The sequence below is a fragment of the Giraffa tippelskirchi genome, chromosome 5 (assembly GCF_054371585.1).
Source record: "Giraffa tippelskirchi isolate mGirTip1 chromosome 5, T2T-mGirTip1v1.2.pri, whole genome shotgun sequence".
In the NCBI taxonomy this organism is placed as follows: domain Eukaryota; kingdom Metazoa; phylum Chordata; class Mammalia; order Artiodactyla; family Giraffidae; genus Giraffa; species Giraffa tippelskirchi.
This window is the reverse complement of record NC_137279.1, coordinates 145,448,858-145,476,600: the sequence shown is the minus strand read 5'-3', so window position 1 is coordinate 145,476,600 and position 27,743 is coordinate 145,448,858. Positions and strand designations below refer to the sequence as shown.

General features: G+C 37.6%; 1 protein-coding gene across 22 annotated transcripts in view; it reads right to left on the bottom strand.

Annotated features, from left to right (window-relative positions):
* The window catches only part of SLC44A5 (solute carrier family 44 member 5), a 471,569-nt gene that overhangs the window by 236,067 nt on the left and 207,759 nt on the right, over positions 1 to 27,743 (bottom strand). For 11 of the 22 annotated variants that reach the window (XM_081490175.1, XM_081490172.1, XM_081490169.1 and 8 more), the window contains one exon: positions 11,028 to 11,103. The exons of the other annotated variants lie outside the window; for them this stretch is intronic. In XM_081490175.1, the coding sequence (XP_081346301.1) occupies positions 11,028 to 11,058 (31 nt within the window). In that variant the 5' untranslated portion in view covers positions 11,059 to 11,103. The remainder of the gene's footprint in view (positions 1 to 11,027; positions 11,104 to 27,743) is intronic. 22 annotated transcript variants of the gene reach the window in all.

The window sequence follows — 27,743 nt, the reverse complement described above, 5'->3', positions numbered from 1 at the left end:
TGACTAAACACAAAGAAAGAATATTAAAAGCAGCGAGGAAGAAGCAACAAGTAACATACAAGGGAAAACCCCATATGCTAAACAGCTGATCTTTCAGCAGAAACTCTGCAGGCCAGTAGGGAAAGGCAGGATATAGTTAAAGTAATGAAAGGGAAAACTCTACAACCAAGATTGCTGTACCCGGCAAGGATCTCATTCAAAATTGATGGAGAAATCAAAAGCTTTTCAGACAAGCAAAAGTTAAGAGAATTCAGTACCACCAAATCAGCTTTACAACAAATATTAAAGGGACGTGTATAGTCAAGAAATACAAAAGAAGAAAAAAGATCTACAAAATCAACCCCAAACAATTAAGAAAATTGCAATAGGAACATATATATCAATAATTACTTTAAATGTAAATGGATTAAATGCTGCAACCAAAATACACAGACTGGCTGAATGGATAAAAAAAAATGACCCATATATATGTTGTATACAAGAACCCACTTCAGACCTCAAGACAGACATAGGCTGAAAGTAAGAGGGCAGAAAAATATACACCATGCAAACGGTAAGCACAAGAAAGCTGGAGTAGTAATCCTCATATCAGACAAAATAGACCTTAAAATAAAGAAGATTACAAAAGATAAAGAAGGACACTACCTAATGATCAAGAGATCAATCCAAGAGGAAGATATAACAATTGTAAACATCTATTCTCCAACAGAGGAGCACCTCAATACATAAGACAAACACTAACAGATATAAAAGGAGAAATTGACAATAACACAAATAAAAGTAGGAGACTTTAAACTCCACTCACACCAATGGACAGATCATCAAAACAGAAAATTAATAAGGAAATACAAGTCTTAAATGATACATTAGATGAGATGTATCTCATTGATATCTTCAGGACATTCCATCCAAATGCAGAAGAATACACCTTCTTCTCAAGTGCACATGGAACATTCTCCAGGATAGACCACATCTTGGGTCACAAATCAAGAGTCAATAAATTTAAGAAAATTGAAATTGTATCAAGCATCTTCTCTGACCACAATGCTATGAGACTAGATATCAATTACAAGGAAAAAAGCATAAGAAACACAAACACATGGAGATTAAACAACACATTTCTAAATCACCAGCAGGTTACTAAAGAAATCAAAAGGGAAATCAAAAAATTTCTAGAAACAAATGACAATGAAAACACGACAACTCAAAGCCTATGGGACACAGCAAAAGCAGTTCTAAGAGGGAAGTTTATAGCAATACAATCCTACCTCAAGAAACAAGAAAAACATCAAATAGACAACCTAACTTTACACCTAAAAAACTGGAAAAGGAAGAACAATAACAACAACAAAACAAAACAAAATTAGTAGGAGGAAAGAAATCATAAAGATCCAAGCAGAAATAAATGAAAAAGAAATGAAAGAAACAATAGTAAATATTAATAAAACTAAAAGGTGATTCTTTGAGAAGATAAACAAAATTGACAAAACTTTAGCCAGACTCACCAAGAAAAAAAGAGAGAAGAATCAAAGCAACAAAATTAGAAGTGAAAAAGGAGAGGTTACAACAGACAATGCAGAAATACAAAGGATTATAAGAGACTATTATGAACAACTATATGGCAATAAAATAGATAACCTGGAAGAAATGGACAGATTCTTAGAAAAAGTTCAATCTTCCAAGACTTAACCAGAAAGAAATGGAAATTATGAACAACCCAATTACAAGCACTGAAATTGAAGCTGTGATCAAAAATCTCCCCAAAAACAAAAGCCCAGGACCAGATGGATTCATAGGAGAATTCTATCAAACATTTAGAGAAGAGCTAATGCCTATCCTTCTAGAACCCTTTCAAAAAATTTCAGAGAAAGGAACACTTCCAAACTCATTCTATGATGCCACCATCACCCTGATAACAAAACCAGACAAAGAAAACACACAAAAAAGAAAACTACAGGCCAATATCACTGATGAACATAGATGTAAAAATCCTTAACAAAATTTTAGCAAACAGAATTCAGCAACACATCAAAAAGCTCACACAACATGATCAAGTTGGGTTTATTGCAGGGATGCAAGGATTCCTCAATATACACAAATCAATCAATGTGATAACACCATATTAACAAATTGAAAGATAAAAACGATATGATCATCTCAATAGATGCAGGAAAAGCCTTTGGCAAAATTCAGCATCCATTTATGATTAAAACTCTTCAAAAAAATAGGGATAGAAGCAACCTACCTCAACATAGTAAAGGCCATATATGATAAGCCTACAGCAAGCATTATTCTCAGTGGTGAAAAACTGGTAGCATTCCCCCTGAGATCATAAACAAGACAAGGGTGTTCACTTTTACCACTATTATTCAACATAGATCTGTACATCCTAGATACAGCAATCAGAGAAGAAATAAAAGGAATCCAGATGGGAAAAGAAGAAGTAAAGCTCTCACTGTTAGCAGATGACATGATACTGTACATAGAAAACCCTAAAGATAGTATCAGAAAATTACTAGAGCTAATCAATGAATTACAAAAAGTTTCAGATACAAAATCAATACACAGAAATTACTTGCATTTTTATATACTAACAATGAAAAACCAGAAAAATAAATTAAGGAATCAATCCCATTCAGCATTGCAACAAAAGGAATTAAATATCTAGGAATAAACCTACCTAAGGAGACAAAAGAACTGTATGCAGAAAATTATAAGACACTAATGAAAGAAATCAAAGACAACATAAACATATGGAGAGATATTCCATGTTTCTGGGTAGGAAGAATCAATATTGTGAAAATGACTATACTACCAAACACAATCTACAGATTTAATGTGATCCCTATCAAATCACCAATGGCGTTTTTCACAGAATTAGAACAAAAAATTTCACAATTCATATAGAAACACAAAAGACCCTGAATAGCCAAAGCAGTCTTGAGAAAACAGAATGGAGCTGGAGGAATCAACCTTCCTGACTTCAGATTATACTACAAAGCTACAGTCATCAAGACAGTATGGTACTGGCACAAAAACAGAAATATAGACAAATGGAACAAGATAGAAAGCCCAGAAATAAACCCATGCACCTATGGGTACCTTAATTTTGACAAAGGAGGCAAGAATATACAATGGGGCAAAGACAGCCTCTTCGATAAATAGTGCTGGGAAAACTGGACAGCTACACGTAAAAGAATGAAATTAGAACACTTCTTAACACCATACACAAAGACAAAATCAAAATGGATTAAAGACCTAAATGTAAGACCAGAAACTATAAAACTCTTAGAGGAAAACATAGGCAGAATACTCAATGAAATAAATCAAAGCAAGATCTTCTCTGACCCACCTCTTAGGGTAATGGAAATAAAAACAAAAGTAAACAAGTGGGACCTGATTAAACTTAAAAGCTTTTGCACAGCAAAGGAAACTATAAGCAAGGTGAAAAGACAAACCTCAGAATGGAAGAAAATAATAGCAAATGAAACAACTGACAGAGGATTAATTTCCAAAATAAACAATCAGCCCATACAACTCAATGCCAGAAAAACAAACAACCCAATCAAAAAGTGGGGAAAAGACCTAAACAGACATTTCTCCAAAGAAGAGATACAAACACATGAAAAGATGCTCAACATTGCTCATTATTAGAGAAATGCAAATCAAAACCACAATGAGATATTGCCTCACACTGGTTAGAATGGCCATCACCAAAACGTCTACAAACAACAAATGCTGGAGAGGGTGTGGAGAAAAGGGAATGCTCTTGCACTGTTGGTGGGAATGTAAATTGATATAGCCACTATGGAAGATGGTATGGAGATTCCTTAAAAAACTAGGAATAAAACCACAATATGACCCAGCAATCCTACTCCTAGGCACATACCCTGAGAAAACCAAAATTGAAAGATACACAAGTATCCCATTGTTCACTGCAGCACTATTTACAATAGCTAGAACATGAAATGGAAAAGGAAATGGCAACCCACTCCAGTATTCTTCCTGGAGAATCCCAGGGACAGAGGAGACTGGTGGGATGCTGTCCATACGGTCGCACAGAGTCGGACATGACTGAAGTGACTTACCGTGCATGCATGCATTGGAGAAGGAAATGGCAACCCACTCCAGTATTATTGCCTGGAGAATCCCAGGGACAGAGCAGCCTGGTGGGCTGCCATCTATGGTGTCGTGCAGAGTTGGACACGACTGAAGCAAATTAGCAGCAGCAGAAGCAGAACATGGAAGCAACCTAGGTGTCCATCAACAGATGAATGTATAAAGAAATTGTGGGCATATACACAATGGAATATTACTCAGCCATAAAAAGGAACACATTTGAGTCAGTTCTGAAGGTGGAAGAACCTAGAACCTATTACGCAGTGAAGTGAGTCAGAAAGAGAAAGATAAATACCGTATTCTAATGCATGTATATGGAATCTAGAAAAATGTTACTGAAGAATTTATTTACAGGGCAACAGTGGAGAAATAGACATAGAGAATAGACATATGGATATGGCTAGAGGGGAGGAGAGGGTGAGATGTATGGAAAGAGTAACATGGAAACTTACATTACCATATGTAAAATAGATATCCAACAGGAATTTGCTGTACAGTTCATAAAACTCAAACAGGGGCTCTGTATCAACCTAGAAGGGGGGGATGGGAAGGGAGATTGGAGGGAGTTTCAAAAGGGAGGGGATATATGTATAACCACGGCTGATTCATGTTGAGGTTTGACAAAAAACAGCAAAATTCTACAAAGAAATTATCCTTCAATAAAAACTAAATAAATTTAAAAAAAAACAGCATCAATTCTTCAGCACTCAGCTTTCTTTATAATCCAACTCTCACATCCATACATGACTACTGGAAAAACCATAGCTTTGACTAGATGGACATTTGTTGGCAAAATAATGTCTCTGCTTTTTAATATGCTGTCTAGGTTGGTCATAGCTTTTCTTCCATGGAGCAAGTGTCTTTTAATTTCATGGCTGCAGTCACCATCTGCAGTGATTCTGGAGTTCAAAAAAATAAAGTATTTCACTGTTTCCCCATTTATTTGCCATGAAGTGATGGGACCAGATGCCATGATCTTAGTTTTCTGAATGTAGAGTTTCAAGCCACTGTGTTCACTCTCCTCTTTCACTTTCATCAAGAGGCTCTTTAGTTCTTCTTTGCTTTCTGCCGTAAGGATGGTGTCATCTGCATATCTGAGGTTATTGATATTTCTCCCAGCAATCTTGAGTCCAGTTTGTGCTTCATCCAGCCCGGCATTTCACATGATGTACCCTGCATATAAGTTAAATAAGCAGAGTGACAATATACAGCCTTCATGTACTCTTTCCGAATATGGAACCAGTCTGTTGTTCCATGTCCAGTTCTAACTGTTGCTTACTGACCTGCATACAGATTTCTCAGGAGGCAGGTAAGGTGGTCTGTTATTCCCATCTCTTGAAGAATTTTCCAGAGTTTGTTGTGATCCACACAGTCAACGGCTTTGGCGTAGTCAATAAAGCAGAAATAGATGTTTTTCTGGAACTCTCTTGCTTTTTCAATGAGCCAATGGATGTTGACAATTTGATCTCTGGTTCCTCTGCCTTTTCTAAATCCAGCTAGGACATGTGGAAGTTCACGGTTCACGTATTGCTGAAGCCTGGCTTGGAAAATTTTGAGCATTACTTTGCTAGCATGTGAGATGAGTGCAATTGTGCTGTAGCTTGAACATTCTTTGGCATTGCCTTTCTTTGCGATTGGAATGAAAACTGACCTTTGCCCGTCCTGTGGGCATTGCTGAGTTTTCCAAATTTGCTGGCATATTGAATGCAGCACTTTCACAGCATCCTCTTTTAGGATTTGAAATAGCGCAACTGGAATTCCATCATTTCCACTAGTTGTTTGTAGTGAGGCTTCCTCAGTCCCACCTGACTTCACATTCCAGGATGTCTGGATCTAGGTGAGTGATCATACCATCCTGTTCCCATTCTAGGATGTCTGACTCTAGGTGAGTTATCATACCATCGTGGTAATCTGGGTCATGATGATCTTTTTTGGTAAAGTTCTTCTGTGTATTCTTGCCACCTCTTCTTATTATCTTCTGCTTCTGTTAGGTCCATAAAATTTCTGTCCTTTGTTGAGCCCATCTTTGCATGAAACGTTTCCTTGGTATCTCTTATTTTCTTCAAGAGATCTCTAGTCTTTCCCATTCTATTGTTTTCTTTTATTTCTTTGTATTGATCACTGAGTCTATCTTTCCTTTTCTCCTTTGCCTTTCAGTTCTCTTCTTTTCTCAGCTATTTGTAAGGCCTTCTCAGACAACCATTTTGCCTTTTTCTTGGGCATTTTCTTTTTCTTGGGGATGGTCTTGATCACTGCCTCCTGTACAATGTCATGAACCTCCGTCCATAGTTCTTCAGCCACTCTATCAGATCTAATCCCTTGAAACTATTTGTCACTTTCATTGCATAATCATAAGGGATTTTATTTAGGTCATACCTGAATGATCTAGTGGTTTTCCCTACTTTCTTCAATTTAAGTCTGAATTTGGCAATAAGGAGTTCATGATCTGAGCCACAGTCCACTCCCGGTCTTGTTTTTGCTGACTGTATAGAGCTTCTCCATCTTTGGCTGCAAGGAATATAATCAATCTGATTACGGTATTGACCATCTGGTGATGCCCATGTATAGTCTTCTCTTTTATTGCTGGAAGAGGTTGTTTGCTATGACCAGTGTGTTCTCTTGGCAAAACTCTGTTAGCCTTTTCCCTGCTTCTTTTTGTACTTCAAGGCCAAATTTGCCTGTTACTTCAGGTATCTCTTGACTTCCTACTTTTGCATTTCAGTCCCCTATAATGAAAAGGACATCTTTTTTGGGTGTTAGTTCTAGAAGGTCTTGTAGGTTATCATAGAACAGTTCAGCTTCTTCAGCATTACTGGCCGGGGCGTAGACTTGGATTATCATGATACTAAATGGTTTGCCTTAGAAACGAACAGAGATCATTCTGTCGTTTTTGAGATTGCATCCAAGTACTGCATTTTGGAGTCTTCTGTTGACTATGAGGGATACTCCGTTTCTTCTAAGGGATTCTTGCCCAGAGTTGTAGATATAATGGTCATCTGAGTTAAATTGGTCCATTCCAGATCATTTTAGTTCACTGATTCCTAAAATGTTTATGTTCACTCTTGCCATCTCCTGTTTGACCACTTTCAATTTACCTTGATTCATGGATCTAACATTCCAGGTCCCTTTGCAATATTGTTCTTACAGCATTGGACTTTACTTCCATCACCAATCACATCCACAACTGGGTTTGTTTTTGCTTTGGCTCCTTTTCTTCATTCTTTCTGGAGTTATTTCTCCACTGATCTCCAGTAGTGTATTGAACTCCCAACCTGCGGAGTTCATCTTTCAGTGTCTTATCTTTTTGCCTTCTCATATTGTTCATGGGGTTCTCAAGGCAAGAATACGGAAGTGGTTTGCCATTCTCTTCTACAGTGGACCACGTTTTGTCAGAACTCTCCACCATGACCCATCCGTCTTGGGTAGCCCTATGTGGCATGGCTCATAGTTTCATTGAATTAGACAAGGCTGTGGTCCATGTGATCAGTTTGATTAGTTTTCTGTGGTTGTGGTTTTCATTCTGTCTGCCCTCTGATGATAAGAGGCTTATGGAAGCTTCCTGATGGGAGAGACTGACTGTGGGGGAAACTGAGTCTTGTTCTGATGGGCGGGGCCATGCTCAGTAAATCTTTAATCCAATAATCTGTTGACGGGTGGGGCTGCGTTCCTTCCCTGTGTTTGACCTGAGGCCAAACTACGGTGGTAAGAAAGATAATGTCACCTACTTCTCTCATCCCCAGTTTCTTCATAGTTAAAGTGCTATCAGTATATATGTCTCAAGGTTGTGATCATAATTAGAAATGAAGCATGGAAAATGTTTGGCATTTGATAAACAGTCAAAAATGGTAGCATATGTTACTATTTTAAAAAAAAAAGAATTTCAATCTTACTTTGGAAGAACTAATGAAAAAGGTCATTTTTACAGTGAGACCAGTACAGCAAAGTTCAAAGAGGTGGTGGTAGCATCCTAGAGTGGGGTTCAAGAAAGGGCTGGTTCAGTTTCCTCATTACTCTCACCCCTCCCCATGTCTCTCCTCTCTCTCCCTCTCCAACTGACTATGATTGGTCCTCAACAGGAATCTCTCTCATTACGGTGACCACATATAAAAAAATCCTTAACTATATGGAATATTTCTCACATCCATTCCCTTTTTATTCTCAAGTCTATCAGATTCTTTTAGGACCTTCATGTCTTTGTCCTGGGTTATTCACTTTCTTAAATAATTTCTCTGACTACGGTTTCCTTTTCAGCCTAGCCATTTTATTGAGTTGGCCAAAAAGTTCACTCAGGTTTTCCATTACATTTTATAGAAAGAAAATCAAACAAACTTATTGGCCAACCTGATAAGTATTACTGATAGTTGATTTTCCTAAATGTCAGTTGGATTGCTGTCGCTCTGCTCAAAAACACTTAATAGCTCCCTAGTACCTATGAACCAAAACTCAGACTTCCCATTCATTCAAAAATATCCATGATCAAGGCTTGATTTACCTTTCCTAACTTACTTCTTTGTCCAGCAGTTAAATAACTTATTACTTCCTAGATATAGCCACTTTATCTTTTCTTACCTTTTCCTCCAGGAGAAATGCTTGTCTTCCCATCTCTGCTTATCTAAGTTTCAACTCAAATCGGTCTAAATTAGAACTTGCCATCAGAATACCAGTCATGCATTGAAATTCCAAAACATACCAAAATAGAAAAATGCCTCCTATCCTAAATGTTCTCAAGATTGGGTCACTTCTATTTTTGTAGCAACAGTTATATTTTACACCTCTGATATGCCTATAAACTCTGAATTTCTCTATGTGTCCATAATTAATCATTTCTCATGAAAACCATCATTATTTATAAGTAATCCAGATAAAGAACATGCTTTTTGTGATTAAAAGCATGGACTCTATAGCGAGAGGTCAAATCCCAGGCTGCTGTGAGATCTTGAACAAATTACTATTAAATCTCTTATGCCTCAGTTTGTTTATCTTTATTTTTTTTTCCAAACATTGACAGACTTTATGTTTATCTTTAAAATGGGAGTAACAAAAGCATTGACCTGAAGATTGAGATATGATACATATAAAATGTTTAAAATAGTATCCGACTGTTAGTAGATTGAACTGTCCGCTTTTATTACATTCTGGGAATCTCCTATAGAGGAAAACTATTAAAATGCGGGACAGTCATTTGTGCTATTAATCGAATTAAATTCTCATTCCTTCTAGCACATGGAACCCCCTACCTCCCTTGCGGTTAGGTGGGACCATGTTTCTATCCAGACAATGAAAAAGTCAAGTGAATTAGAATTTAAATGGGAGGATGAGATTCTCTAGTACATCTTTTCCCTCTGGCATGGCAACTAGGACTGTTGAATATGGTGGAGCCTAGAGGACTAGAATAATTAAAATGAGCATAGCCTCTCTGCAGCCCTGAGATTGATATGTCACATAAGCAAAAGATAAGTCTTTGTTGATTCAAGCCACTGGTGTTTTAGGGATCATTTGTTCCAAAGCATAAACTTGACTATCCTGAGTAATGCAGAAAGTAAGGCAATTATCCAGATATTTCAATTAAATATTACTCTCTATTCAAGTGAATGACATCCTCAGGAATATCTAGAGTAGGATAATATATAGTGGGATAAAGAATAATTTGAAGGATGCTGTCTAAGTCCATGATGTCCCCAAATATCTGCCTTGTCTTGAGGGAGGAAAGAAATAGGCTGAGCTGACTCCATCTTGAAAAAGAAGGAAACTCCATCTTGCACTTTCAGTGAGCTTTGGACTATGTGCCTGGTAGCCATGGGGATAACATACCTACAGCCGAACTGGCCTCCCAGACTGATAAACACCAGATTTCATACCAAGATTTCCCATTGCCAAAAAGAATGCAATAATCCCCTATGTAGTCAATCACTTTTGTAATCTTTATGTCACCCACTGGTGTAGGCTACAATGTATAACCAGCTGACCCTTTTGATGATGAATCATAGCTATAACGTGATTGTATCTCCCTTTAACACTTTTCAGGATAGGTTTAAGGACTTCGGGGATGTGGGCTTGAGCAGTATACTTAAGGTATATAAGATTTTCACAAAAGTCGGTTGGGGTCCTTGGCCAAGAGGAGACTCTGCCTTGGGCCTGCCGGTGTAATAAACTGCACTCCACTATCTGCATTGTCCTTCTGAGTGAGTTTGTTTCCCAGAACACGTGGCTATAACAGTCTCAGTCTTCCTTTTGGAGTCTGATGCTCCATTCTGAAGATTTTTGGAAATCACTCTCAAGTTGTCCCTTTAAATAAGGCACAATACCCTAGGATAAGTAATACATAAATCATCAAGTCTTTATACATCCAAGTGAATGGGTTTATCTGATCTATTTCCATGAAGAATCAGGGCAGCATAAGAGTTATGTTGGAAGATAAACTTGGAAGATCTTCCTGATTTATAATTCAAAAAAGAATTATATGTATAGGTAAAATCATGGAGGCTGTTTAACTACAGAAATAATTATCTGAGATCCACGTTCACTTTTTACTAAGAAAGACCATGCTAGCTATAGGAACTATTGAAGTACAGCCTCAGTAACCTTTCCAAGGGCACTTAATAAGCCATTGCAAAGTTCCTGTCTGACTTCCTTAGAATTTCACCACTATATGCTATTTTTCAGTCAGTTCAAAAGCAAGGGGCCAAGAATAGTTGAAGAGAAAGAGGCAACAAAGAAGACATAGAAAGGAGAAGAAATGAAGACTGAAAAGGTGGACAGTAAATCCCTTCCAATCACATTTCTAAGAACAGGTTACACCACAGAGCCCTGTATCCTTCCTTTTGTTTAAGTGGGCTTAGGTTTATTTCTGTTTCCATCTGGAGGGTCCTAACTAACCTATGTGCTTGATCCCTAGGTCCCCCACTTACCAGCTCTTTGAATTTCAACAATAGCTAACATCTTTGTGCCTTAGGTTTCTTCTTTGTAAAGTTGTAAAAGGAGATTCTGTTAGATAAGTAAAACAAAGAACGCAGGGCTTAGCATATAGCAGACATACAATAGGGTTAGCTGCTATCATTATTTTCATCACCTCATTTTCAGTTCTAATGGGGTCTTTTTTCCAGAGGACTGGCAAAACCACTGGTTACATTATTTCTGAAACTGTGTGTAAATTAGTCATGGAAGATCTTATACTTCACAGCAAGCAGGTGTCTATGCTTTTTATAATTCTGTTGGAATGCCAAGTTAACATATCAGTTGCTCACCTAAACTGTTGTTAGATTTTTAAATCCCCCATCTAGTTAACCTCATAATCTTCTCTGAAAATTGAAGGTCGGACTTAAGCTGGACCAAATGCAGAGAAGTACCTTATCACATTTTTGATGAGTTCAGAAAACTTGTATTGCTTTCCATTCTGCATAAACTGTATCAACACATACTTCAGAAAACTACTTCCAATCTTGTTTCCTGAACACCCCTCAGATGTCCTAGTACCTATAGCCCTATAACTCCAAACCATAAGATGCAATGAAACACATGTGTTTTCTTTTCTTTTTTTTTTTAATTTTAAAACCCCCCGACTTCTAGTTGCAGCCACTTTGCTAATGTCTAATCTTCCTTAAAAACAAGTTGACCTACATGGTCTCTATCTTTCAGACTCTTAGCCCTGGATTATGATAAGATCTGGCTGTAGCAGGAGGAGAGACCTAGAAATAGTGATCTCATCAGTTTTCCATTATGGGAAATCACCCTGCTTACACCTCCCTATTTCTGCATTATGCGTGCGTGTGTGCTCAGTCGTGTCTGACTCTTTTTGACCCCATGGATTCCACTGTCCGTGGAATTTTCAAGGCAAGAATATTGGAGGGGGTTGCCATTTCCTACTGAGAGGATCTTCTTAATACAGGGATCAAACCCATGTCCCATTTGTCTCTTGCATTGGCAGATGGATTCTTTATCACTGCACTAGCTGGGAAGCCCCATTTGTGCATTATACTTGTTAGCAACTCAGGGACAGGGACTCTACTGTATTAATCTTTATATCTCATAATTTAGCACAGTGTATGATACACCAGTTGGAACTCAAGAAGTGTCTGCTAACCTAAATTAAACTTTAGAGTGCAAAATATGGTCTGATCAGATGTTCTCATCATGGAAGTTGCTAATCGATGTGACTTGGGAAGCAAAATTAGCTTCATCCAAGAGGGTACTATTTAGCATAATAAACTAAACTTGACAGGCATTCCCAGTGCAAGCACCAATTTAGAATGATTTACTTAGGAAAAAAATAAATGACAGCTGCCACAAGATACATACACCACCTGTGCAACTTGGCTACTCCAGTGTCTGACTTGACTTTGGCTTCCAATTAGAAGAGTATAGAAGAGTAGGGTTGGCAAGAATCTGAGAGATTTAGCTACCCAATATCCCATTTTAAGGACAGCATCGCTGAGCCCCAGGAGTAATAGTAACTGGCCTCAAGCATGAAGCTAGTTAGTGCCAGAGGTAAGACTCAGCTTTCCAGTCTTCTCACAATACCAAATAGTTTACAAAACATACACTTACTAGTTGGTCACTAAAGACATTATTTGCATGCAGCATAAGCAGTGGTTCAACTCTGGTTGGATATTAGAATCCTGTAGCTTTTAAAGAGGATGCATGCCTGGATCCCTCCCTTAGGAACTCTAATAGTGTAGCTGGATTCTCTGTCAATTTCAGCAATAACCATTCCTACTATTTCAAAAATAATTGCCTCTAAAAGAACATCCAGAATTTTTGTTGTTAGGAGGGGTTCTTGTTAGAGAAACACATCCTGAGAAACTAAGAAACAGACTCCAGAGTCAGTAGACCTGGATCATGACTGTCATGAACTGGCTTCATATTAAAACTATGACCAAAATAAAGAGCAGAAGATGATTACATCTTTCTTGGGCAAAGGAGGGATATGATATCTAAGCACGGATGAATTCAAAGATTTTATTGAGCATCTACTATGCACTGGCACTATGTGAGGTACTAAGGATACAACTGGGAAAACAGACAAGGTCATGGCCCTCATGGAGCTTATTATCTGCAGAACTCTCTGATAGAAAGGTATCTACAGAACTTGTCAAGTGAGCAATTCTATTATAGGTCAAGTTATTTACAAACACAGGGATCCTGAATCAGCATTATGTGAACAGAAATGCATGCATTCCCCCGCTGATTACTGTAATGTCTGGGAATGAATAATGAGACAGCATTTCAGGCAGGACTACCTTGGCTGTGTATGCCAGGAAACTTAATCAGGTTCTCAGAGTTTAAAGTATGAAGTCCTGAAGCTTGTTAAAAATGCAAATTTATAGACAGCATCCCCAGAGGATCTGATCCAGTAGGCTGGAATGGAACTCTTGGAGCTGCCTTTTTAACAAACATGCCAGGAAATCTCAAACAGGTGGTGAGGAACTCTGCTGCCAATGAAGCAGGATGGTCTCAAGGGCAGCTACACATTTTAGAAAGATCATGGTCTTACACTTAGGCCTCTGGGATCCAGTCAGATTCAGCTCCCTCTCTACCATTCCCCACCACTTCCTCTATAACTCTTGTTCAAGCCTAGCATTCCCTTCAAACACCCTGAACTCTTGCCAACAGAAGCAGAAACAACAAAGAAATTAGATGAAACCTCCAGTGATTAAGAAGTGGTTTTGTCTATACTGTGCAGTTAAGTCAAGGGGAACTGGGGCATAATTAGAGAATCCCACGGGAAAAAATCCAGACCTATTTTACTGAGTTGCAAAGTATCTCCAGTGAAAAGAGGCAATCCAACAACCTAAAGTAAACACTGACTTAAATTAAAAGATTGCAGTTGAATATGTTAGTTTCTGTACCTTATACTATTCAAGAAAGAAACAAAGCAAATACCTGGAGAGTCAATAAAGCCATTAAAAATTCTGGTCACTTCTATAAAACCTCAGTGTTTTTTTTCCCCCCAAGCTATCTTGATTACTAGCCAGACCAAAGAACTGTGTTTCTAACCATTAAAAAATCATCAGTCTACTGTGGCATACTGTATAGTGAGACTGATTGGGTTATAATTTTTTTTTAATGTGAGTTACCAAGTCATTATTTCAATATTGTTTAAAAACTAATTAGAACTTCTCAGAAATGTTTTATAATATCAAGGTTTAATTAACTTATTTATTTAAAAGATCCATAACGTGACCCTCTTTGCAGAAAGGCTGTGGATTTTTCAGCATTTAGTAGTTCAGTGGGAAAGAAAGGGAGCAGATATTTACTTTTATTGAAGAGCCAAAATACAGTCATTGTCTTTTTATCACTTTAATAGTTCTTTGTGTTGCAGGTAAAGCATTATTAATTCATGTCCAATGAGAAATACACAAGATTTCTGACGGTGTAGCAAAAGCTAAAAGATAAAAACCACCATCTGAAGCAAAGAAGAGGAATAGGTCAGACCTTTAGATGAAAACATATAATTCAAGTAAATAGTCAAAAGTAGAGCTTGTTTATTTCCTATCAAAAAGGAATGTCTCTGTCTCAAATTCATTCCTTGTTTTGGAAAATTATTTCACAACATAGAATTTTTAGAGCATTCCTGCCTTCATTTTATTCCAGCCTATGTGTAGACACTTGCCATTTAGGGTATGTGATGTCAAGCCAGTTCTTGTCAATAAGAAAAACGGAATTCTCTCTTGACCCCTCACCCATTCGTTTTAGTGAGCAATTTTTATAAAGCACTAAATCAAGCTTAAATTTTCTTGTCAGTTTGGATCTGTCCTCAACTGCTCTAAACCCTTTCAGGAATCCATTTCTCATGCTGCTTGGTGAATTTTCTTGAAATGACTCTTTATTAATCATCATCTTAGCAGCAAAAGCTATTGTTTTGATACAAATGTAATAGTAGCACATTTGTATTGTTTTGATACAAATGGAATGGTAGTGCAAATATTCTTTATAATAAATCCAGATGTGGGTCCTTTCACTGTTCATCTGAAACTATCACAACACTGTGAATCAGCTATACCCCAATACAAAATTAAAACTTCAAAAATAAATAAATAAACCCAGCTTGCTTTTATCCCACAGTGAGATGGTCTCAACTAATACTCTCCAGACACTTTCTGTAGCTCACGCAGGGAAACAGTCACCTCCGCCTCGCTCCCTTAAACAGAGGGAAGGTGTCTTTGCTTAGGCTCCTCCTCTATTATATATATTCTCTAAACTCTCTTGTTTATGAACAAAACATTGCTCCTTAAGTTCTCCAAAATGTTTACATGTTATTTCTACCATATCATACATTCAGAAGCTGACATTACTATTATTTCACATGATTACCAACTGACTCTAGGAAGAGTCATTTCCAGAGAATCACCATTGTTCTCTACAGAACAGGTGAAATTCCTGCTTGGAGATACTGTTTCTGTGTGACTTCACTACTGGGATTATCTCACCTCCACTTGTTAATGTTCTTAAATGACTAGGTGGACTCCTAACACTGCACCCCCATTAATATTTCAAAGGGTTTTCAGAGAGCTCTCTGCACCTGAAAAATGTGAAGATCCACTCCCCTCAGAAAATATCATTATGCCATTTTGCAAACATCATCACAAACAGTAACATGCAACAAAGTAAGCAACTGTTAGTGTGGATTTAAACTAAGAGCTCTGTGGAGGTTCAGCCTCATCCTTCTCCCCACCCACATGAACACGGCTAGGTCAAAGTAAACTGCTCCACCTAAACTTATGAGCTCCTTCCCTCCTACCTTTTGGGACATTGGCTCTATTATTTCTTCTTTTAGACTCACTCTCTCCCTCTGCATTGCTTTCCCATCCAAAAATAGTCTCTCTATGACCCTGATTTTCCCTTTAAATAACTATCCCATCTCTCCTCCTTCCCCCACTTCACAAATGAGAGGCAAATGCTCAATAAATATTTATGGATTAAGTGGGGGAAAAGAACTCTATTTCCCTATTGCTTCATCTCGCATGTATTCCTCATTTCACTGCAAACTAATGAAACTACTCAGCCCACTCCTCTACTAAAACTGGTCTCCAGAGGTGGCCAGGAGCTTTCTAATTTAAAAAATCCATGAGTTCTCCTTATCCTTCATTCTACTTGACCTCCATGCAGCACCTGACATTGCTAACCAACCCTTATTATTAATACTCCTTTCCTCAAGTTTTCTTGCAATATACCAAGGCTTCTCTTATTTATATCATCAATCCTCCCCAAACTCATTGATAACACATGTTTTCCACCCCTCTTTTTTACTCTATACCTCTTCCAATAGAAGATTTCAACCACTGACACAGTTTCAAATACTTCTGTCAGCATCATCCAAACATAATTTTACTTCTCATTTTTCTTCTATCTCTCAGACTCACCTTTCTAAATGGCTTTTGAACCATTCCTCATAGATGCCATGTTGGCACCTCACACACAGTAGAACCAAAACAGAACTCAATCTTCCCTCCTTCCCATCACTAAGTCTGCCTCTCTTCTGTCCCCACCTTTAAGGAATAGCAGCAACACCCTCCCAGTCATGTTGTTAGCAATTTTAGAGTGCTTCTGGAGGTTAGCATCCCCATTACCTGCAACTTCTTCTCAGCTTCAAGTCCTGATGACACTGTCTCTGAAACATTTCTTGATTCTGCCCCATAATTTCTATCCCCCTTGCTACTGTCCTAGTTTAAATTTTTCATAATCTCTCAATAATACCATTACAAAAGTGTATTAATTGTGCTCTGTGCTGCCACCCTCACCTATCTCCAATCCATTTTTTCCCCATAACATCAAGACTAAGACTAAGGTCTCTGGAGTAGGAATGTCTATCATCTTTGTACTTCCCTGCACAACCACTGAATACATGTTTGTGGAACTGAACTCCTACTGCCAGCAATTATCTTCCTAAAATGGAAATCTGATACTATAAATAGACTGGCCCCCAAATCTTCAATGACTCTTAACACAGAATAAAAGCAGAAACTCCTCAGCATGACATTCAGAGTCCTCTGGGGCCTGCCCTGAACCTGCTACTATGCCTCACCTCCCCATCTACTTGCCACTCCAGCCACACATACTGTTGACTCTTTTTTCTTTTATTTCTAGAATCCACTCTGTATTACTTACAACTATGGCTTGGGATGTCTGTTTTATAGCTCTGCCTATTAAAATTCATTTAACTTCTAAAGTGAAAATAAAATTCTACTTCTTCATTAAAGTTTTCTCCAATCTTGCTGTAAAGGAAGAGCTGCTTTCCCTCTCTGTACCCCAGCACTTAATAGCACCTTAGAGCACACTGTACCTTGTACCCTGCATTACAGGCATGGACACCTAGGTTTCCCAACTAGATTGGAGCAGGCTCTCCAAGGACACCATAAATCCCCCACTGCGCTTATGCCACTGCCTCACAACAGAAAGCATTCAGTAAAAGGATTACTAAAGTGACCCAGTAACTCTTCTGTCACCTCATTTTACAAGAGCTCAGTTGAGTAATTTTAGTACTATCCTTCCTAGGGCTTTGCTGATAGCTCAGCATAAACAATCTGCTTATCAATGTAGGAGACCTGGGCTCGATCCCTGAGTCTAGAAGATGCTCTGGAGAAGGAAATGGCAACCTGCTTCAGTATTCTTGCCTGGGAAATCCCATGGACAGAGAAGCCTGGTGGGCTACAGTCCATGCGATTGCAAAGAGTTGGACACAACTTAGCAACTAAAGAACAACAGTCCTCCCTGCTACAGACACATTTGGCCCAACATAGTAAATGTATTCTGTCTACCCTATGCTACCCCCATCCCAAAAAGGTGCTGCTAATACAAGGTGCTAGAGTTTTAGTCAACTGAAATACATGCTAATTAACAAAAACATTTTAATATATTAATTAAAATATCTATGTAAAGGAAATGATCCATATGTGGTTTTAACATGAAAATTAGGAATCTTGTCAAGAAATGTGGTTTTGAAGCATTAGTCTTTTACATCATGAGTCTGATTTTGGGGAAGAAAAGGAGCCCCTTTTCTAAGGTTGCCCATTTCAAGGCCCCTAACATGATCCTTGATTCCAGTTTCTTACACCAAAAGGATATCATAATGGTGATGGTTGATGGTTCTTTAATGAATTTACTTCTCTATATACAACAAAGGGTGATTACTAACCAAGAAAACTGGGAAACTATGCTCTATAAATTCTACCCTTTCATCTCTGCTTATCTTTATATCAGCATCTAACTACAACAGGGGTCCCCCTAAAGGGGTCCTATGGATAAGTGAGATAGGCCACAACTAGAGGTGGCTCATCTGCATTTTATATTTGCCTACAAACTGTGGTAGGCTTCACATCCCCACATGGAGCTGTAGAAAAAGAGAACTTCACTCCTGTATGTCAGGTAAAGGTGGTTCATTCTCGTAACAGTAAACTCACAAGTGATTTCTTTCCTTCACTGGTTCATGAGACTCTAAGTCTCAAACCCAACGTTGGAGTAACTAGGTTCTATATCACTGATTTAATAAAACATAATAAAATAATTAGCAATGTTACTCTGTATTCTTTCAAAGAGATCTTGAAAACACATTTTCTTTTTCCCTCCCAACCACCCCCACCCCTACGTCTACACATGCATACACATACAGGCGTGCACAAACTTATAAAACTACCACAACTTGATTTGGGCTTAACCTCAAAGAATTTCACCTTTTAAATTCCAAAATATAAAATAAAAAATTATAATTTACAAGTAAAAGTTGGCTCTTAAAATTAAATGCATTACAGGATCTTTTGGTTATCTATTATTTGTGTTCTATAACTAGTAAAAAGTGAATTTCCTACATTGGTTTTTGTTTTGCATCATAATCTTAGAGGAATTAAAAAACGTAAGAGTTACACTACAGTTTACAAAATTATATTTGAACATGACACTGAGTGTTAACAAACTTCTTTTTTTCTGACTATATGTAATTATGATAAAATAGAAACTGTTTTTTAAAATGCAAACATATCCATCTTTGCCATAACAAATCATCTAATTATAAAAACTTCTCAGTTTTCTTAGTTCAAAGACAGTGACAGTTAATATTAAAAATTCACACAAGCAGTGTAAAACATAAAGCAAACGTGGCTGCCTTCTATATTAACACATAAGCTATTTCAGGTTTCATGACTTCTACACACGTCACAATTCTAGTATTCTTTTTCTATCACTGATTACTTAAAGTTTTCTTCCTCCTGAGAGAACTGTAATCAGCTGTGTTACAGATTTTTGCTCAATCCAAATCAAATAACTCACTCAGATGCACACAAGCACCAAAAGCTTTCTTATTGTAGTGTATATCTGAATTTGATACTGCTTCATAAGAAAGAGGATCTTTGCTTCTTTTCAATCTGTATTAAGGAATAAAGAGTTGAATCTATGAGAAAGTGTGAATCATCTAGATACTCATATTCACATTTGTATCTTCAGACTCTAGCAAGTTCCAAACCTATCTTAGGCACACAAAACTAACACTTAAAAATTAAAATAACCTATTTTATAAAGCAATCAGGTTTACAGCTGGATACTGCATCAAGTTTAATTTAAGGGATAAAAAAGCAATTAGGTTAATTTAAACAAATTTGATAAATAGCACTAGAAATTAAGAGGTAAGCAAATATATGCAATTGCCCACGTTTCATACAATGAATGAGTCCAGGACATAATCCAATCCCAAAATTTAATCCATCCTAGTGGATTTAAATGACAAACAAAACTTTATAATGAATTCTGTACAATCAGGCTTTGATAATATTTACTGAAAGAGCCTGTCTTTGCTCAGATTATAAATTTTTATCAAGGTAGCTTTAGTAATTATCAATGATGTAATAGAGTCCAAGGTGCAGAAAGGCCCCTTGGGAACCACAGCAATGAAAACTAGGATGGCACAAAAACACCAGAACAATTAGCATCACCTTTACCAACAGCTAGTATTTTTTAATTAATTAATTTTAATTGGAAGATAATTACTTTATAATATTTCGATGTTTTCTGCCATATATCAACATGAATCGGCCACAGGTATACATGTGTCCCCCCAATCCTGAATCTCCCTCACACCTCCCTCCTCACCCTATCCCTCTGGGTTGTCCCAGAGCACCAACTTTGGGAGCCTGTTTCATAGAGTGAAGTAAGTCAGAAAAAGAAAGACAAATACTGTATGTCAATGCATATATATGGAATTTAGAAAGACGGTACTGACGATCCTTGGAAGAAAAGCAATGACAAACCCTAGATGGTGTTTTAAAAAGCAGAGACATTACTTTGTCGACAAAGGTCCATATAGTCAAAGCTATGATTTTTCCAGTAGTCATGTACAGATGTGAGAGCAGGACAATAAAAAAGGCAGAGCACCGAAGAATTGATGCCTTCAAATTGTGGTGTTGGAGAAGACTCTTGAGAGTCCCTTGGACTGAAAGGAGATCAAACCAGTCAATCCTAAAAGAAATAAACCCTGAATATTCATTGGAAAGACTGATGCTGAAGCTGATGCTCCAATACTTGGGTCATCTGATGCAAAGAACCGACTCATTAGAAAAGAACTTGATGCTAGGAAAGATTGAAGGCAGGAGGCAAAGGGAGTGACAGAGGATGAGATGGTTGGATGGTATCACCAACTCAATAGACATGAGCTTGAGCAAACTTCAGGAGATGGTGAAGGACAGGGAAGCCTGGCATGCTGCAGTCCATGGGGTCGCAGAGTCCCACACGACTGAGTGACTAAACTATAACAACCGATGATCCTATGTTCAGGGCAGTAAAAGAGACACAGACGTAAAGAAAAGACTTTTGGACTCAGTGGGAGAAGATGAGGGTGGGATGATTTGAGAGAATAGCATTGAAACATGTACATTACCATATGTAAAATAGATAACCAGTGCAAGTTCGATGCATTAGCTAGTATTGATAGGGGGCAATACTTCTGCTGCTTTCTGAAATTTTACCAGAATGATTGCAAAGGAGCAGTAACTTTTTTTTCCCTCAGACTCCAGTACTTCTGAGGGAAGACTGTCAAAAGAGTATCATATTCCTTATCAAAAGATTGTGTTCACTAAGAGAAAAGACAAATTGCGTAGGACTGTAGTGGTGTTTTAGTAAGGCATGTTTCTTCTGATTTATAGTTAGTACTACATTTGTTCCTTTGAATTGCTGAACTATATGCTGCTGCAGTGTTCCTGAGTAGGATTAGCCCCCAGGATGGGCCACTATTGAAGATCTACTTAGCCATCTTTGTATTCATTCTAATACAAAAGATGCATCCCAGAAAATCAAGTAAATTCAAAGTCAAGCAGTTTAACAGATTATGTTAAAAAAATTTTAACTTGTCATTCAAGTGTGCTGCTAAGAGACAGAAAGAAATACGAACAGATCACTGGATTCAGCAATCTGGAAGTCACTGTGATCTTGACAAGTATATTTTTACTGAAATGATGGGGAAGAAAGCCTGATTGGAGTGGCTTCAAGACAAAATGATGGCTTCCAAAGAACAGTAAACCAGATTTTCTAAAAGAGCCCTTCTGCTACAAACCAAGTGGATCATGAATAATACATAGTGTTTTAAAGAACTGCTGGGTTTGCAAGAACTAAAAAATAAAAAAACAAAAATCCAAGCAGCTCTACCATCATAACCAAAACACAAAATAAAACGAAAAAACTCCCAAGAGTTGAAACCTAAGTAGCCAGCACTGTGCAATACCAAATAAAAAGAGGAAACAGGGTATGTTGAAGGCAATACCATTACTACTAACTAAGACCAAGCCTTGGGCCAACTGCAAGACATGGCAGGCTAGCTTCAGATCCTCAAATCAACCCAAACACCTCAAAGAGACTGTAGCTCCAGGTTGAGAGTACCCTGGGCTCTGAGCAGAAGCAAATACCAATCTTTTCTGGAAAAGAGCACCCCCAATTTAGGCTCACAGTACCCCCACAACAACCTGAGATATGTGAATGATACCATTCTAATGGCAGAAAGCGAAGAGGAACTAAAGAACTTCTTGATGAGGCTGAAGAAGGAGAGTGAAAAAGCCAGCTTAAAACTAAATATTTAAAAAAATCTAAGATCACAGCATCTGGCCCCATCACTTCATGGCAAATAGAAGGGGAAAAGGCGGAAGTAGTGACAGATTTCCTCTTCTTAGGCTTTAAAATCACAGAAGATTGTGACTGCAGCCATGAAATTAGAAGACAATTGCTTCTCAGAGGGAAAGCTATGACAAATCCAGACAGTGTGTTAAAAAGCAAAGACTTCACTTTGCAGACAAAGATCTATATAGTCAAGGCTATGGTCTTTCCAATACTCATATACAGTTGCGAGAACTGGACCATAAAGAAGGCAGAGTGCCAAAAGATTGATGCTTTTGAGCTGTGGTGCTGGAGAAGACTCTTGAGAGTCCCTTGGACAGCAAGGAGAACAAAGTAGTCAATCTTAAAGGAAATTAACCCTGAATACTGGTTGGAAGGACTGATGCTAGAGCTGCAGCTCTCTGGCCATCTGATGTGAAAAGCCGACTAACTGGAAAAGATCCTGCTGGGAAAAAATTGAGGGCAGGAGGAGAAGAGGGTGACAAAAGATGAGATGGTTGGATGGCATCACTGATACAATGAACATGAATTTGGGCAAACTCTGGGAGATGGTGAGGGATAGGGAAGCCTGGTGTGCTGAAGTCCATGGGGTTAAGAAGAGTTGGACATGACTTGGCAACTGAACAACAACCACCACCACAACAAACTGTGGAAAATTCTTAAAGAGATGGGAATACCAGACCACCTTACCTGTCTCCTGAGAAATCTGTATGCAGGTCAAGAAGCAAAGTTAGAACTAAACATAGAAAAATGGATTGCTTCAAAATTGGGAAAGGAATATGACAGGGTTGTACATTGTCATCCTGCTTATTTAACTTATATGCAGAACACATCATGCAAAATGCCAGGCTGAATGAATCACAATCTGGAATCAAAAGATTGCTGGGAGAAATATCAATAACCTCATATATGCAGATACCACTTTAATGGCAGAAAGAGAAGAGGGATGAAAGAGCATTTTGATAAGGGTGAAAGAGAGTGAAAAAGCTGGCTTAAAACTCAACATTCAAAAAATGAAGATCACAGCATCCAGTCCCATCACTTCATGGCAAATAGACGGGGATAAAGTAGAATCAGTGACAGATTTTATCTTCTTGGGCTTCAAAATCACTGTGAATGGTGATTGCAGCCACGAAATAAAGACACTTGCTACTTGGAAGAAAAGCTATGACAAACCTAGACAGCATATTAAAAAGCTGAGACATCACTTTGCCAATAAAGGTCCATATTGTCAAAGTTATGATTTTTCCAGCAGTCGTGTACAGATGTGAGAGCTGAATCATAATGAAAGCTGAGCACCAATGAATTGCTGCCTTTGAACTGTGGTGCTAGAGAAGATTCTTGAGAATCTCATGGACTGCAAGGAGATCAAACAAGTCAATCCTAAAGGAAATCAGTCTTGAATATTCATTGAAAGGATTGATGCTGAAGCTGAAGCTCCAATACTTTAGCAATCTGATGGGAAGAGCCAACTCATTGGAAAAGAACCTGATGTTGGGAAAGATTGAGGGCAGGAGGAGAAGGGGGCAAAAGAGGATAAGATGGTTGAATGGCATCACCAACTTAATGTACATGAGTTTGAGCAAACTCTGGGAGATAGTGAAGGACAGGGAAGCCTGGCATGCTGCAGTTTATGGGTTGCAAAGAGTAGGACACAACCTAGCAACTGAACAACAACAGAAACAGATCCAAAGATGTAGAAAACAAACATATTAGTATCAAAGGGGAAAGGAGTGGAGGGATAAATTGGGAACTTGGGATTAACATACACAGTACTAAATACAAAATAGATAAAGAATAAGGACCTACTGACTAGCACAGGGAACTATATGCAATATCTTATAATAACCTATAATGGAAAAGAACCTGAAAAAGAACATATATAAATATATACGTATATTTATGCTTATGGGCCAAATACATACATATATTTGAGTCACTTTGTTATACACCTGATACATTGTAAATCAAATATAGTTCAATAAAAAATAATTTTAGAAAAATTTTCAACCTTATTAATATTCAGGAAGAGACTTTCCAGGTGGCACTGGTGGTAAAGAACCTGCTTGCCAATGCAAGAGACATGAGAGATGTGGGTTTGATCTCTGGGTTGGAAGCTCTCCTAAAGAAGGGCATGACAACCACTTCAGTATTCTTGCCTGGAGAATGCCATAGACAGAGGAGCTTGGCAGGCTACAATCCACAGGTTTACACAGAATCGGACACAACTGAAGCAACTTAGCACCCTTGCAATAATCAGGAAATGCAAAGCTAGAACACAACAAGATGCCATTTTACACTGTCAATGCCAATTGAATGGCAAAAATTCTCCATTCTGCTGGGAAGAGGGTAAATTTAGACAGTCACTTTCGGAAAGCTATTTGCCATTATCTTATAAAAGTAAACATTCCCTTATCCTATGAGCTCGCAATTCTTGTGTGGGGCTTGTAAATCCTAGTCTACAGAAACTCTTGTTATTTGTTCACCAGGAGATATACAAATAAATTCATGGCAGCAGTAGTCATAAATCAAAAGACCTGGAAACAATCCTAATATACATCAACAGAGGAATGGGTAAATACATTGTATAATAGCTACACACTGGAATATTATATATCAGTGAAAGTAAAATATCACTGAGGCCTGGATGAATCTTAGAAACATAACAATGAAATGGAAAAAGCTAGGTACATAAGACATTATGAAGACTGTGCCATTTTCATAAAGCTCAAAAATAAGCAAAAATAAACATATAGAGATAAAACGAAAAACTCTGGAGACAAAATTATAAAAACAAACTTCAAGAGGAGTCACCTTGGGGAAGAAGAAAGGGGCTAAATAAAAATAGGTGAGGAAAGTACAAATTGTAGATGCAACAATATTAATCATTTTAGTTCTTAAATTGGGTTCCAGTTGCTCAGGTGTTCCTTATCATGATTTAGATCTTACATATGTTAAAATAATCTTTTGTATATATCAAATATTACATTATAAAAATACTTTTAAAGAGATAGGAGATAAGGAATAGAAATAGTATATGAAGATGAGTTTTACTACAAACAGTAGAAACAAAAGGGTTAAAAGTAGAAGAGGACATAGGAATAGGACAGAATTCAACTTTTGTTTTTATTTTTCAATATGAAAGAAAGCACAGCATGCTCTTATATTAATAGAAATGACATAAGCAACATGGAAATGATTGATGATGCAAAAGAGAAAAAGAGGATAATTATAAGAGCACAGACCTTGGAAAGGAAAAAGGAAATCTGATCTGGCACCTGTGAGGAAGGATCCATCTTACAGTACAGCAGAGAAAGAGCACTTGTTTCAATAAATGGACAGGCAGAGTAGATACAGTTAATGTATTTGTTGATGGAAAGATAATGAAGTTCACATCTCCTGAGTTGTTCGATTTTCTCTGTGAAATGTGAAGCAAGGTTACGCTGATAGTGTGTGGGGTGGAGTGAAGCAGGGAGCACTGATGTTTTGAGGAGAGAGAAGGTGAGAAATTATTAACTTTAAACAGGGAAATGTAATGGGACATCGTCCACATTAATGCACATTCTATTGATTTTTCCCCTACCTCACTAACCACTCCTCATCCTTCTTTACTAGATTTTTATCCTCTTCCTCAACTATAAATGGACTTTCCTAAATATTGGAGTGACTGAGCTAAGTCCTCAGATACATTCTCTCCATCATGTTTCTGTATGAGTTCACCTACTCCCATGGCTTTAAATATCCTCTAAGCGCTAATGACTCACAAATTCTTATCTGCAGCTCCTAACCTCTGCCAGGAGCTCCAGAATTGTATATTCAACTGCCGATGTGATGCTTATACTTGAATGTCCAAATGGCATCTCCAGTTCAACATGTCCAAAACAAACTTTTTATTTCTCTGCCCATTCCTCTTTCTTCCCAGTCTTCACAGCTCAGTAGATGGCATTAAGTACTCATCTGGTTGCTCAGGACAGAAACCTAGTTTTTTCTTGATTTATCTTTTTCTTATACCTCACATCCAATTTATCAGCAACTTACAGGAGCTCTACCTTCAAAATACAACCCTTCTCAAAATCCCAAATCTAATCCTTCTCATCACCTCCACCACTACTACTCTGCTCCAAGGTATCATCATCTCTTTGCTACATCTTTGCAATAGCTTCCCTGACTCCAAATTAGTTCCACTCCCACCCCTAGTCCATTCTCCATATGCATCCAAAATGATCTTTTAAAAGAATAAATCAGATGATACACTCTCATACTTAAATCTTCCTATGTTGTCTAATGCATTCAGTACAAAATCAAAAAGTCCTTACTCCAGTCTATCTGGCTCTATGTCATCTGGCTTTGGCTAACTCCCCAACCACATCCCTCCATCACTCCCCCCACCTCTAACTCTGTTTCAATCACATCAGAACTCTTATCATTTCTAGCAGTTGTCAAGCTCATCTCTACTTCAGGGTATCTGCATCAACATTCAATGTGCCTCAGAAATTTTTGGCATATTCCTTTCATTAGTCACAGTTAAACATCACCTCTTAAAGCCAGCATTTTTATCCAAAAGAGGCCACCCTCTTTATCTACTTACTCTCCTTTATTTTTTTTAATTGCATGGATGGAATTCTGTTTTATATACATTTTATGTATCTCTCCCACTGGAAGGAAAGTTCTATGAAAGCAGAGACTGCCTTGCTCACCACTGTTAACTGCAAATAGTGGCCAGCAAAAAAATTTTGTCAGTTGAATAAGTTCAAACTTATTTCATACAGCTTAGAAGTCACAACTAAATTCTCTCTAATTGGTTAATCTAGCTTAAGTAATTTTGTTTGCATCAAGTTTATGGATTTATGGATTGCTGTATACTCTAAGGTCAGGTTCCTTCCTTGTAGAAGAATAATCATTTCTTAAATTTACTTTCTAATGTGTAAAATAACACTCACTGAAAGGTTTGAAAGCAAATTACCTACAGAAATCACTATTTAGATACAATTAGTTCATTCATCACCATCATTTCAAATAGATTATAGTACCACCCTATTTGCTAATGAACTTGCATTTACCATAAGAAGGCATAGTTCTATGAAAGGTACCCTGGACCAGAAATGAAAACATTCAGCGTCCTTATCTAGTTCCTGATTAGTATATAAACTGAAAAAGTCTTATGTTACTTAATAATTCCATTGCTTCACCTGTTAAGTAGGAACAGCTGCCCTCATGCTCCCAAAGAATTCTCTATGGATTAGCATGAAGAAGTGGAATTGTTGAAATAGGAGCTGTAAAATATTCATTTTTATAAAGACTATTAAAGAAACTATTAATATTCTTCATTGATTTCTACCTCTTTGAGCTTATAGGAAAAGTTCATAAAATTCCAAATGAGTTTAATATAGATTTTTAAGGTAGGAATAATTCTCATAATAATAAACCACTTTTTTACTTAGTTCTAGCTGTTATTACTTTGATAATGATTGTGTCTCTGGATAAATAATATAGGAAACATTTTGACAGAAATATTTTTTAGTAATCTATGAGGCACTATA